Source organism: Megalobrama amblycephala, linkage group LG24 (assembly GCF_018812025.1).
Source record: "Megalobrama amblycephala isolate DHTTF-2021 linkage group LG24, ASM1881202v1, whole genome shotgun sequence".
Classification (NCBI taxonomy): Eukaryota; Metazoa; Chordata; class Actinopteri; order Cypriniformes; family Xenocyprididae; genus Megalobrama; species Megalobrama amblycephala.
The window spans coordinates 21,625,704-21,640,826 of NC_063067.1; the positions used below are offsets into that span (position 1 = coordinate 21,625,704).

Genomic DNA, 15,123 nt, shown 5'->3' on the forward strand with positions numbered 1-15,123 from the left:
TTTTCATTTAGTAGAAACTTAAATTTGATCTGTTCCTCGCACAAAGATTTTGTATTACTTCAGTAAATGAACCATTTTTATGGTGCTTTTTTGTCATTTGTGGAGCTTGACAATGTCAGGAAGAAATTCATTAATGTTTGTAATGATATGAATCAAAGATGATTGTATTCATTTTTGGGTGAACTAATACTCCTTTAAATGACGTTTTTAGAACTTGAAGAACAGTCGAACTTGACTGTTTTTACCAGCAGGTGGCAGCATTTACCATATTTAAGTTTACAGTTTTCAGTATGTCAACTTACTGAGCTCAGAACTTTGAATTCTACTTTACTTTTTTGTTCTGAAATGTGAAGATCTAACAAAAGATAAAATCGTATATTAAAAATATATGCTAAAAATCCACATTATTTGTTTACTTACAGAAATTCAGTTAAACTCTTATCAGGTCATTAATGGCTCCATGATGTGTTTGTGTGTATTTGTAGGCTTGTGCCCATCTCCCGGTATTACCCTCTGCGACTGCATTGCGTCAGAGCGATGATCCTACTTTCTGGCAACACCAAGACATTTGTGCCCGTCCTGCCCTATCTGCTAGAGGTGAGACTGGCATATCATACCATCATCACAGTCACTATTCTGATGTCTTCCTAGCATCTCTCTGGCTGCCCTTGAATAAACAGGTTCCCATGTGGATGGACGTGTACCCATGGCGATTGTCATCACAGTTGTCCCGCTTTTTACAGCTTTTACAATTAACTATAAAACTTCATTATGCTCTGACCTTTCATCACATCTGAAGCACAATAACAAGAATTCTTCATATGAAGAACCTGCCAACTAAAGAGTCAATTACTGAGGTCAACTAGCTTTATTTGCTCTAATATTTGTAACCTGGTTTCTTTTAACGGATATTACTTAAGAAATCCAATATTTCAGAGGGATTTACCATGCTAACAATGTGATGTGGTTTAGAGTGCTGATAGACTGTGAGCGCTGTAAACTCTGTCTAAAATCATTCCTTTAAAGGTGCCCTAGAATTAAAAATTGAATTTACCTTGTCATAGTTGAATAACAAGAGTTCAGTACATGGAAATGACATACAGTGAGTCTCAAACACCGTTGTTTCCTCCTCCTTATATAAATCTCATTTGTTTAAAAGACCTCCGAATAACAAGGGCGAATCTCAACATAACACTGACTGTTACATAACAGTCGGGATCATTAATATGTACACCCCCAATATTTGCATATACCAGCTCATGTTCAAGGCATTACTCAAGGGCAGGCAGTATTAACGTCTGGATCTGTGCACAGCTGAATCATCAGACTAGGTAAGCAAGCAAGGACAACAGCGAAAAATGGCAGATGGAGCGATAATAACTGACATGATCCATGATATCATGATATTTTTAATGATATTTGTAAATTGTCTTTCTAAATGTTTCGTTAGCATGTTGCTAATGTACTGTTAAATGTGGTTAAAGTTACCATCGTTTCTTACTGTATTCACGGAGACAAGACTGTTGTTATTTTCATTTTTTTAAACACTTGCAGTCTGTATAATTCATAAACACAACTTCATTCTTTATAAATCTCTCCAACAGTGTGTAATGTTAGCTTTAGCCACGGAGCACCATCAAACTCATTCAGAATCAAATGTAAACATCCAAATAAATACCATACTTACGCGATTAGACATGTTGCATGACAAACACTTTGTAAAGATCCATTTTGAGGGTTATATTAGCTGTGTGAACTTTGTTTATGCTGTTTAAGGCAAGCGCAAGCTCCGTGGGCGGGGAGCACGAGAATTTAAAGGGGCCGCAGCCTGAATCGGCGCATGTTTAATGATGCCCCAAAATAGGCAGTTAAAAAAATGAATAAAAAAAAATCTGTGGGGTATTTTGAGCTGAAACTTCACAGACACATTCAGGGGACACCTTAGACTTATATTACATCTTTTAAAAAGACGTTCTACGGCACCTTTAACTTCACTGCCATCAAAGTAGTTTTTTGTATTAAGTCTACCATTTTCAACAATAGAAGACCATTTGAGACATTTTTTTCCCACTTATGTCACTTTGGCAGTTCTGCCTATTGTATAACATTAAGCAAACACACTAACATTTATAAGTTAAGTTTCAGTTAATTTTTTTAAAGGACTTAATACTTTTATTCAGCACGGACTCATTAAATTGACCTAAAGTCAGAGTAAAGAGTAGACATTTATAATCTTACAAAAGGTTTCTATTTCAAATAATTATATTCTTTTGGACTTTATTTTCATCAAAGAATCCTGAAAAAAAAAAAAAAGTATGAGGATTTACACAAAAATATTAAGCAGCAGAACTTTTTTCAACATTGATGTTAATAATTGTATAATAATAAATGAAGAGTTCAGATGCAAAAGCCACTAAACACCATCCTCGTCAAAAGTGAGATAATGATATTGAGCGAATGCTTTCCGCACATAGTATACGTTCATCAAATGCTTTCGCTTCAAATCTGCTAAATCCCAGCGTCAACCCATTCAGAAATACTGGCTCGTTGGCAGAAACCACAGAAGAACCAATCGGAAGATGCGAATCAAATCATGATTTCAAGATGAATGACTGTGTGTATCAGGCGGCTTTCCAAAAATTTTTGGTAACACTTTATAATAACTGCACACTATGAAGCATTAGTTAAGCATTAGTTAATAGTTATTTCATCACTTATAAAGCATTAATAGACATTAGTAAGTAGTTTATAAATACAGCTATAATTGCTTTATTCTTGATTTATAAGCATATCTAGAATGTGTTTAATAATTGTATTTTCATACTTTATTAATAATCAATTTATCATTTCTAAATTATTACATTATTTACAAACCAGTTATTTAGGAGTTGTCAGTAGTTCATTTAGTAAGTGTAAGTAAATGATTAATAAATTATTTAAACATTCATTTATACATCTTATTATTTAGACACATAGTAATAGTTACTTAGTGTGTTAGTAAATGTTTTATTAACACATATTCCTACTGCAATTCATGATTAATTCAGGTAGTTATAAAACGTTTAGAAGTAGTCAGTTAACTATTTTTGTGAGCTCATCTAAAGTGAGGACTATTTATGCTTTGTAAAGCTTTTATAAATGAGATTTAAAGGTTCAGTGATCTTCTGCACTGCTGTTCTCTAATGTTTTAAAGTTAGTACCGAGGTAGTTTTGACACTAGGAATATGTTAATAAAGCATTTATTAACACACTGAGTAACTAATACTATATGTCTAAATAATAAGATGCATAAATGTACATTTAAATATTTTATTACTCGTTTACTTACACTTCCTAAATGATCTTATGAACCACTGACAACTCCTAAATTACTGGTTTGTGAATAATGTAATACATAATTTAGAAATGATAAATTGATCATTAATAAAGTATGAAAATACAATTATTAAACTCATTATAGATATGCTTATAAATCAAGAACAAAGCATGTATAGCTGTATTTATAAATGCTTACTAATGTCTATTAATGTTTTATAAATGATGAATTAACTATTTACTAATGCTTAACTAATGCTTCATAGCGTGAGTTATTCTAAAGTGTTACCAAATTTTTTTTTTCCCCAAACGTTTTTATCATGTTTTGTCATTAGTGGCAATGACAGGATTTTGTAAGTAGCAAGTAAACACAACAGTGTTCCTTTTGCTGCTATAAAAACTAACAGAAAGGGACGTTTTACTATGTCTTGTTGTCCAAAGAGGTGGACTTATCTGGTTTTGCAGCAAAAGGCAGTCACATTTGCTAAATACCAATTAATTGAATAAAGTGGCATTTTTAAAAATAAGGCATTTCAATAACTGACTAACAGCCTTTTTATTGCCATTAAAATGAAATTACTGAGCCTAAACATAGGAGCATGGTAAGAAATGCTCATTTAAAAGAAAAGATGTCAGATGGACTTTTTGATGTCAGATGGAGGTTTTTGCAATGGAACTCTTCAAATGTTTCTTGAGCAGCAAATCAGCATATTAGATTGATTTCTGAAGGATCATGTGACACTTAAAACTGGAGTAATGATGAATTACAAATTAAAATATATTAAAACGTTATTTTAAATTGTAATGTTTAACAATAATATAGTTCTTACTATATTTTTAATCAAATTAATGCAGCCTTGGTGAGAATAAAAATTTTACCAACCCCAAACATTTGAACAGTACTGTAGCTATTTATAAACAAACTCACATTTGGCCATGTTTCACAATTCCTGATGGATAAAACCAATTCCAGCCTTAATCTGTCAGATTACAGAACTATGGTGGGTTGTTGACAGAGAATGGAGTTTACTTTACAGTATGGACTCTCCCTAATATCGCATCTGGTTGGAGACTAATTATTAAGAAAACCCACCGACTAGTCACTATTGGAAAATGGAAAACCAAAAAGTAAGACAAGACAAGACAAGCTACGCAAACGGTCGACAACCTTTGAATTAAAGACTAAAAGACAAGACAGGAGAGATCAGAGTGTGCGGTCTGCATGAACGCGCATCCTAATGTGTGCGAACGCTGCGCATCTTCGTTTTTGGGAGAAGTAGAGGTCACAAACTGTCAACATTTTCCACAGTGTGAGGCGAGTGACAAAACGTGTGTGTTTGTGTGTGGCTGGCGTGGGCCCCTGCGGTGACAGCTGTTGTGAGAATAGAAGCGTGGAGGCGACAGCAGCCGAGACCAACGGAAGGGAGGGATGGGGGATAGGGGGGTGGTCACTGCTTGGCTGCGATCTCCCACCAGTCCTGACCATACTGCGATAAAGCCTTGGGGGGGAAGAGCGTACGTGTGTGTCCGTATATGTGTGTGTGTGTGTGTGTATGAGGGAGGTCTGTGGTTCTCACTCAGCTCTCAAACGTGTTGCGCAGACCACATCCTCTGTCAGTGTGGCGACTCCCACCGACCCCCTTCTTGCTCCCTGTGTTTATTTGTGATGCAGTCCACTTCCTGTTTTCGCACTCATGTTAAAAGTAGGCGTGCAGCGATGTAGAGTAGGGCATCTCTCTTTATTTTTCTCTTTTCCCGCTCTCTCTCTCTCTCTCTCTCTCTCTCTCTCTCATTTTATCTGAGCTCTATGATTTTGAGTTTCCTGTTGCAGTAGCCCCTGAGCGTATCAGGTTGGGACCATGCGCCACCACTTCCTTCTGTGTCCCGCAGGCGACACCACATCCGTTGTTTGTACAGACCAGCCGTCCATGAGCACATACACACACCTCGCTGGTTCTGAATGACCTCGTCAAGCACTTTTAACTGCTCTCAAATGCAGAAGCACGGAGTCATGTGAGAAGTCACAACCATGTACCAAAGTATGCGGCCTGATTGTTTGCAGGCGTGACAGCAGGTTTCAGTCATTAGTTGTGGAATAAGTATGGTGAAAAGTATTCATTCTAGTTCATTGCCTGCCATTTTTTCCTCTCTTTTTTTTTGAATAATTTTATAATAATTAAAAGCCAACAAGTTACTTTTACTACATGGCAGATTTTGGTAACATTGTTTTGCACTTCCAGCTTTATGGGCAAGTTAAAGTAGTATTAATACAATAAAATTGGCAAATCAGATACATTTTAATGAATCATTTCATGCAGACTGTTCATGTACACTACTGTTCAAATGTAAATGTTTTTGAAATAAGTCTCATATGCTCAACAAGGCTGCATTTATTTGATCAAAAATACAGTAAAACAGTTATATTGTGAAATTTTCTATTTTATTATATTTTAAAAAGTTATTTATTCTTGTGATGTCAAAGCTGAATTTTCAGCATCATTACTCCAGTCTTCAGTGTCACATGATCCTTCAGAAATCATTCTAATATGATGATTTGCTGCTCAAGAAACATTTCTTATTATTATCAATGTTAAAAAGGGTTGTGCTGCTTAATGTGTTTGTGAAAACAGTGAAATCTTTTTAGGATATCTTTTTAGAAATGTTTTGTAATGTTATAAAAGTGACTTCTTATCAATTTAATGCATCCTTGCTAAATAGAAGTATTCATTTCTTTCAAAAAATAAAAAATAATGCAAACCTTTGAATGGTGGTGTAAATTAAAAAATTATTCATGATTATTTTGAGTTCTCGGACCATGTACTTAGTTTTATTCAGTGGAAATTCAGTATTTAGTGTAAACTTATCTAAAGCCGGGTTCACACTCTGCAATTTTGGCCACAATTTGATCGTCTGTGACCAATTTTGAGAATCCTAAAAGATTCCTGTAATCCTTGGCTAATATCTGAAGTCTTTGATCGCTAGTTTGACATGTTCAACGACAGCCGATTAATGACCGTTGCGATCACATTTTTCCTCAGACGAAATTCTGGCAGTGTCAGAAGATTTGGCACACAGTCCTTCTCCTATGACAAACATCAAATTGTCTTCATTTTTTAAGACAAGCTGTGATCAAAATTAGTGATTTCATTAGATCATTTCAGTCCCGTGTGTAATGCAGCTCACAGTCACCGAACGTGTATGGGTTGAAGATGTAAAACTCCGGACAAGTTTTCACGTGCACGTCCATTTTTAACGCATCTTGACTGTCGTACAGTCTGACATAAATGACGGCTGAGATCCCACATTGTGACATGAGGATCATGTTCGTACATTCTGACAAGCAAACACATGTACCTTATTTGTTTTAGAAGTGTCATATAAATACTGCTAAAAATAAGTAAACACTGGCCTGAATTTGCTTTTTCCATTTTCTCGCACTGCTTATTTTTCCTCTAGGTACTTCAGCATCTTCTTCTTCTATCAATATTTTTTGTAGTCATTTGTATAATTTCCTCGTAATAGTACTTTTACTTCTGACCAACTCCTGTAGATCAGTAAATGAAGAAGCAGGTCATCTGTATGTATCAGGTGGTAGTTAGCTTCAGTGTAGTTGGCAAAGTTTAACTACTTTGAGTAACTTGTTGTTCGGGAAGCTGCAGCTTGTTTCAAAGTAGCTTCTCCAACACTCGTCTGTATATCCAAGTTAGATTTTATACTTTAAGTTACTGTAAGCCCTTGAGTCTTTCTCTAGTTTGTGTTTGGGTTACTGCTGTAGTCTTCTTTGTGTGTTTCTGTGCACGTATGTCTGTGATGCAGTGTTCTGATGTATCTGTTTGTTCACTCTGCCCCTCAGATCCTTCAGCAGGAAGACTTCAATAAGAAACCAGGCCGCATGAGTGTAAAGCCCATCAATTTTGCAGTGATCCTCAAACTCAGCAAGACCAATCTCCAAGAGAAGGCTTATAAGGTGACACATCCTGTACATCTTTGAGTTTCAGACTTTCATACATTATACATGTTCTATCAGTTTAGAACTATCTATACTAGGCCTGTCAAACTAGGCCACGTTAACACGTGGTTAAATGAAAAATGTTTAATTTGACTAGTTCTTTATAGGGATAGTTTGTTCAAAAATGTATATTTTCTTAAAATGTGTGGGCCATTCCTTCAGTATTCTGAAGCTATATGATAGTGTTGTGAGATACAGACTGAAGATTTTAGTCGTTTTCACTGAAAATCTTGACATTCATCCTTGCATTTCTTGGTGCTTTCATGAGAAGTAGTGTACGATTCATTAATTAATGAATCAGCTAATCAATAATTATTTAAACAAGCTTAAATATTTGAATTGATTAACAGCCCTCATTTGTAGTGAACACGTTCACTGTATAACTTAAAAATAAAAGCATATTCCTTGGGTTTTTTTAGTGCCCATTAAATTGTTTTGTTTTGGAAATGTATTGTTGATCTTATTTTTAATTACAGTACAGTACCTTTTTTATGTTTTAAAAAAAAAACCTGCTATGCTAAGAAATGCTGCATTTATTTGATCAAAATCCAGTAAAATTATTACATTATTTATTATATATTACAATATTACATTTTAATATGTATAAAAACAGCAAACAATTATTTTATTTTAATCAGGTTTATTTCTTTTTTACTATTATGGCAAACTGATTTTCAGCAGCCATTACTTCAGTCTTCAGTGTCACGTGATCCTTCAGAAATCATTCTAATATGCTGATTTGGTGCTCAAGAAACATGTATTATTATCAATGTTGAAAACCTTTAATAACACTTAATATAACACTTAAAGTGTAACTTTGCCGATTTTTAACCCGCTTTGTATTGTTGTAATGTCAGTAGTATATGTAAATGAACAATGTTTACTCATTCTCCGTGTTACCTGGAAAGAGAATTCACGTTTATTTGTCAGCAAAAGTCACAAACGGATCATCCGGTGGACATTTGACAGCTCCTAGGCTTTTGTGAAAACTTTTGGGCTGCTTTTTGAATTCTTGCACCTGGGAACAATACAAGTTGGCACCATTATGACTAAACGTTTGCTAAGAAGTATTTCCTACTAAATCAAGCCGCTATTTGACTTTGGTCAAGCATAACCATAGCAGACTGGTGGGAGTGGCCTTGGATGGGAGCATGCCCAGTGCATTATGGGTGTTGAAGTTTTCCTACCTTAAAAAAAATAATCAGTCCCAAACCCTAACGATACCATAAATCCCAAAAAATGAGCAAAGAGACATATTAAATTGAAACTAAAAACAATCACTTAAATGCATCAGATAAAAGACAGGATAAAGATGGCCCCTCCTCCTGGGCCTGGAGCCTGTCATGTGTTCATGCTGACTGGCTGTAACTGGATTGAGGTTAGGAGATGAAAGCCTGAACACGCTGCTACACAGGCTAAAGCGCCGTGCGTCGTGTCGCTGCCAAGAGGATTGCCACACAAGCTGCAGGGATTATCCTGCTCTCCTGGTTGGCACGGGGAAGCTTTCCAGTACATACACCCAGGCCAAGACACCGCAGCCACAGGCCCCCCGAGACGCCGCTCCACCCTTGCTGTCTGGGATCTCTGTCTGACTTACTAAATCTTAAATATTTCCCAACTAGTAAGGGCAGTTACGAGCAGGGTTTTCCCGTTCCATTGCGGAGGAATGTGTTTGTGAAGGCTGCGGCTGTGAATTTTAGGTAGGGCAAAGGATTTAGGTCCGATCCCTGCCTTAAACCGGGTCAGGATTAGTGTGAATGCTTTTATGCCAGGTGTTGAGTAGAGGTGTGAATACTTTGTGGGGCGGCAGGGCATCCATTTCTGTGTAGGGAAAACTGATTGACTAAGAGACACTGCCCACCCCCATGTATGTAACCTCCTAGGCTACTGCAACTATGACTTTTTTGGCTTTTTTGTAATTTTGACTTTTAAGTTATCTATTAAAATAGTTACATTTACACTACCATTCAGAAATTTGGAGACAGTAAGATTTATTTATTTTCTTTAAGAAATTAATACTTTTATTCAGCAAAAATGTATTAAACTGATCAAATGTGACAGTCAAGACATTTATAATGTTACTAAAGATTTTTTTCAAATAAATACTGTTAATTTGAGCTTACATGATTTTTAAAAAATGAGATGCGTTTTAAAAGTTTATTGTAACTTGAACACCGTGTTTTTAGTCATGTGTGAGAAGCTACAAATTATGAGAGATGCGAGCGCAACTGTCAAACATGTCCATACAGCAGAATTCAAAAACATGTGTGAACAGCCCTTAACAGACAGTCTTGCTAAGCAAGTTAGCTAAAGTTGGGATGTTAATTGCAACTCTGAGTTACGTAGTTGTCGGGTGGTAACCTCTTATCTCCACAAATGCTACTTTTCAGGAACTGGAAAAAAACACTGTGTTTTTAAAGGGGACCTATAATGCCCCTTTTACAAGATGTAATATAAGTCTCTGGTGTCTCCAGAATGTGTCTGTGAAGTTTCAGCTCAAAATACCCCATAGATCATTTATTATAGCATGTCAAATTTGCCCCCATTTGGGCGTGAGCAAAAACGCGCCTTTTTGTGTGTGTCCCTTTAAATGGAAATGAGCTGCTGTTCCCGGACCCCTTTCCAGAAGAGAGCGGAGCTTTAACAGCTCGTGCTGTACATACTCGGCAACAACATGGCCTCACCCCCTTTGTTGCATGTTCTCCAGGGCAGGGTTTATGTAAATTTTAGGGTTAGTAATGTCACTAACACTAATGTTTGTTGTAGTTCTTACACAGAGATTTCTTTAAAAGAAAATATCTCCCTTTGCATTGAACTTTGCTGACATTGTTTATGCTCTAACAGCAACATTACACACTAACTAAAGTTAAAAAAGTGAAATCATAATCAACCACCAACCAAGATAATCATCACCCGGTGGTGAAAAATCAATTTTAATGTTGTGTATATGTGGTGTTTTTTAATATGCTTTAAGACAAACCGTGTACAAATTCATCAGTCAACACAATTGCTGATTATTTTCTTCTTAAAACTGCAGTGTACCAAAGACAGTCTCAAAAATGCATTTTGAAACCCCCCAGTTCTCTACCGTCACAAACATGTAACTAATCCAACCTAATTCCACCCGACATCGATGATGTCTGGATTTATGTTTTATGGTGTAGACATTAAATGTAGCTCTATCTAGTTTCTTGCCTTAGAATGTGTCCTGTGTGTTGAGTTTTGAATGTCTTAGTGTTTTCACTCTTCCAGGATGGTTTAGTGGAGCAGTTGTATGACCTCATTTTGGAGTACTTCCACACTCAGGCCTGCACCATTGGCTTTCCTGAGCTGGCTCTGCCCACCATCGTTCAGGTATTGTTCCTCACTGGACAAATGCTTTCACGCATTCACTTTTCTTCAAGTCATGATAAGTGAAAGTTATAAAGCATGTACATCAGTTGTATTTAATGGTTGGTTCTCATTTAAATTTTTTGCTTTCATATTCTTTATAATATGGTTGTAGCAAATACTGGGCCCACATTCTCATTGAGAGGGGATGCCCAATCAGTCCAGATCACACATTCACAGACTTTAGTCCAGCTTCTTTAGTCCTCACACCCCAACATACACATCCTGATACACCAGCAACACAGCATACGCATACACCGCAGTGTTAACACTAACACGGCACGCAAACACACTTCTTTCACCATTACTTCTTTCAGCCCTCTCTCTCACACACACTCTGGCCACATCCTCTGCTCTGGCCAAAACCGAGCTGTTTAAAAATCCGGTTTTGAGTATTTATTCTTTTGGCCCAGTTGGGTTTATTTATAATATCCACTCCCGGTTCTTCCGTACTTTTCATTGGCAGAATTTGAATAACAGATTTAAGCTAAAAATTGGACATAAGAATCCATACAGAGAGTTATTAGAGCTGTATTAATGTTTCTCTTTTAGGATAGTTAGAAATTCTTTCTGTATGTGGCTCCATATTAACGTAGTTTTTATGATGTTTCATTTGTTTGCTCCTTCTGTCTCTCTCTCTTATTGGTCTGCTCAGCTGAAAGCGTTCTTGAAGGAATGCAAAGTGGCCAATTACTGCAAGCAGATGCGGCAGCTGTTGGAGAAGATACAGGAGAACTGCAGCTACATCACAGCACGAAGGCAGAAAGCTGCGTTTGGCGTGGCTGATGTCGCAGCTGTGGTGAGTACACGAGATTGTATGTATTTTTATACCAGGAATGGTTGTTGAAGTCAACATGAATTCAAAATGTAATACATGTACCAGGCCTTATTATTCTCGACACAGCTATGATTTAATTTCTAATTATCACATATTCCTTTAGTAAATGTAGGCCTTGTATCAGAAAGACCACACAGATGGGGAAAAAATAATATTAACCATTAATATAAGTTTTGAATGATCAGCCCTACTTTATTTTCCACAGATTTTTTATTCACTTGAAAATTCATCAGATCACTGTAGATGAGTGTTTTGTGTCTTAGCCTAAACCTTTGCAGACAGATTTTTCTACCTAAATTTTATATACACTATATACATAACAATGAAATATTTTTCATATTTATTATTATAATATAGCATGTATATTATATAATTATATTCCATAGTTTATTTCATATAATTCATAGTTTTGATTCAAATCATTTTCATATTTAAAACTTTAATCCATTGGTGCCCAATCCTGTTTCTGGACATCTACCTTCCTGCAAAGTTCAGCATTTATCACCCTCAAGTTGTTCCAAACCTATATGTTTTTCTTTCTTCTGCTGAACATATTTTGAAGATTGTTGACGGTAGACTTCCATAGTTTTTTTTTCCATAGTTTTTTCATAATATGGAAATCATTGGCTGCCATCAAATGTTTGGCTACCCACATTCTTCAAAATATCTTCTTCTGTGTTCAGCAAAACAAATAGGTTTGGAACAACTCGAGGGTGAGTAAATTACAGAATTTTTGTTTGAACTATCCCTTTAACTGCTTTAGAACTCATTGAATGAGTTTTAACATTTTTATCCATTTGTTTTGACTTATTCCTTCAAGCCAAGGAAGTTTTTTTCTCCTTTCTAAGTTTTTTCCATTTACACGGTGACCATAACAGCACTTCTAGTCAGACATTTGTGAGCTTTGGGACCAGACACGGCAGTCAGATGTTTATTTTAGTTGTAAAAGCAGACCGTTATCCCTGTAGTTCCTCCTCTTTCCACCCACCTCAAACACCACCCTGCCTTCCGTCCCCTCGCAGGTGACTGCTGGTCACCCACAGTCTTCGTCTGTGTTTGCGTGTTCAGAGCCCTGCGTGTTTACGTGTGAACACATCTGAGTGTGTGTTGCTTTGGCCAGTTGAAAACAGCATGTGGTGGTTGGCCTGAGGCCTAGTTGACCACACCACCTGCAGGTCAGGAAGTGCAGTCACAGGTCCTCAGACAGACACACACGGCCACCGTGGCACGGAATACTATTACGACCGTAGCCTGATGCTGGGTCGGCGGCGGATATGAAAGCAGATGAAAGTAATGGAGCGGAAATCTTTCTAATGCCATTTCTCTCAGCAAGAGACTCTGAGGAGGACGAGCAGACATTAAGTGCTTTGTTTGTGAGCATCTGGTATCGTCAATCCTGTAGCATATTGAAGCAGACTTTGTGCTTGCTGTCCAAGATTATTGTAGTTTTGAGAGTGTCACAATTTTCTATTCTTTTTTTCTTCCAATTTTAGTTGACTTTTAGTTAGTTTTCATGGTGCATAAATCATATTTTTTTTATTTTATCATTTATTTTTTTAAATTTTAGTTTCAGATATGAATGGACTAGTTGCATATGGCCGCCATGTTGGATTTCCAATCTAGTGAGTGTGTGCATAGACACTTTCAGTTTCGCCTGACGTCAGTGCAGAGAGCAGGAGAAAGTTTAAAATGATCTTTTATAGTTGTTTATAGAATCTATCATATCACTTAAAATAAAACTGTGTTACTGTATAAAGATCTGTATTACTATTACACAAATTACTATTACTAATACACTATTACACCAAAGTGAAATACACTTTACTGTCCATGAAGTGAAAACTGACTTGGACTCATGGTGCATACTATATGCATAAAGTCTTTATTTCACGACCAATTATCCCTATTGTAAATATACGAATATGTAAATCTAACTAAATTAAAAAATAAAATATAGCGAAACAGTTTGTGTAAAAACAACTGTAAAAACATCAGTTAGCTACACATCCGCAGCCATCAAGAAATAACTTTATTTCTCAAAAATATTAGTATTACATGCACTTGTTATGTAATATTTAGTTTGAAATAAGTATAAAAATATCTTACAACGCTTATACCTATACACTGGAAACCTGTAACCTACCTGGGTCAGAAAAAATGCTTTGTGCTTCCCTGAGAACAGACTTACAAACACTGAACATTTACAGTGCCCTCCACAATTATTGGCACCCTTAGTAAATATGAGCAAAGGTGAATGTGAAAATAAATGTGCATTGTTTATCCTTTTGAAAAAATTCACAAAATTCTAACCTTTCATTGAAGGAAAACAGTTGAAAGTGGGGGGAAACTAACATTATGAAATAAATGTTTTTCTCCAATACATGTTGGCCACAATTATTGGCACCCCTAGAAATTCATATGAGTAAAATATCTCTGAAGTATATTCCCATTCATATTTACATTTTTTTTTTAGCACACCAGGGTGACTAGGAGCATGAAATTGTCCAGCCATGACTTCCTGTTCTACAGGAATATAAACATGAGGAAACACAAAGGCCAAATTCCTGTAATCATTCATCACAATGAGTAAAACCACGAAATATAGTTCTGATGTGCAGCAAAAGATTGTTGGGCTTCACAAAATAGAAAGTGGCTGTAAGAAAATACCTAAAACATTGAAAATCCCCATTTCCACTATCAGGGAAATAAGAAGTTTCAATCAACTAAAGATGTTACAAATCTGCCTGGAAGAGGAAGTGTGTCTAAATCGTCCAAATGTGAAGTGAGGAGGAAAATTTGAGTGGACAAAGACTCCAAGGATCACAGCTGGAGAATTGCAGAGATTAGTTGAGTCTTGAGTCTCAGAAAGCCTAAAAAAATGATCAAACAACACCTACATCCCCACAAGTTTTTCAGGAGGGTTTCAAGAAAAATCCTCTGCTCTCATCCAGAAACAATCTCCAGCATATTCAGTTGTCAGACAGGACTGGAACTTCAAATGGGACCGGCATCTATGGTCAAATGAAACTAAAAAAAAGAGCTTTTTGGCAGCAAACCCACCAGATGGGTTTGGTGCACACATGGATAAAAAGTACCCCATGCCCACGGTTAAATATACTGCTGGATCTTTAATGATCTTTAATTTTTCTGCTGGAGGTCCTGGACATCTTGTTCAGATACATGCTATCATGGATTCTATAAAATATCAACAGATAAAAAATCAAAACCTAACTGCTTCTGCTAGAAATCCAATAATGGGCTGTGGTTGGATCTTCCATCAGGACAATGATCCAAAACAAACATCAAATCCAACACAAAATTGTGTCTCTGAGCACAAAATGAAGCTTCTGACATGGCCATCTCAGTCCTCTGACCTGAACCCTAAAGAAAATGAGTGGAGTGAACTGAAGAGAAGCACCACCAACATGGAGCTGGAATCTGAAGGATCTGGAGAGATTCTGCATGAAGGAATGGTCTCTGATCTCTTGTCAGGTGTTCTCCAAACTCATCAGGCGTTATAGGTGAAGACTCAGAGCTGTTATCTTGGCAAAAGGAGGTTGCAAAAAGTTTT

The 15,123-nt window shown here is 36.5% G+C and overlaps 1 protein-coding gene across 1 annotated transcript in view; it reads left to right on the forward strand.

The window, feature by feature from the left end:
* Nucleotides 1-15,123, forward strand: part of noc2l (NOC2-like nucleolar associated transcriptional repressor) — a 42,087-nt gene that overhangs the window by 13,013 nt on the left and 13,951 nt on the right. The window contains exons 12-15 of the mRNA XM_048178211.1: nucleotides 486-597; nucleotides 7,169-7,282; nucleotides 10,577-10,678; nucleotides 11,370-11,513. Coding sequence (XP_048034168.1) covers nucleotides 486-597; nucleotides 7,169-7,282; nucleotides 10,577-10,678; nucleotides 11,370-11,513 — 472 coding nt within the window. The remainder of the gene's footprint in view (nucleotides 1-485; nucleotides 598-7,168; nucleotides 7,283-10,576; nucleotides 10,679-11,369; nucleotides 11,514-15,123) is intronic.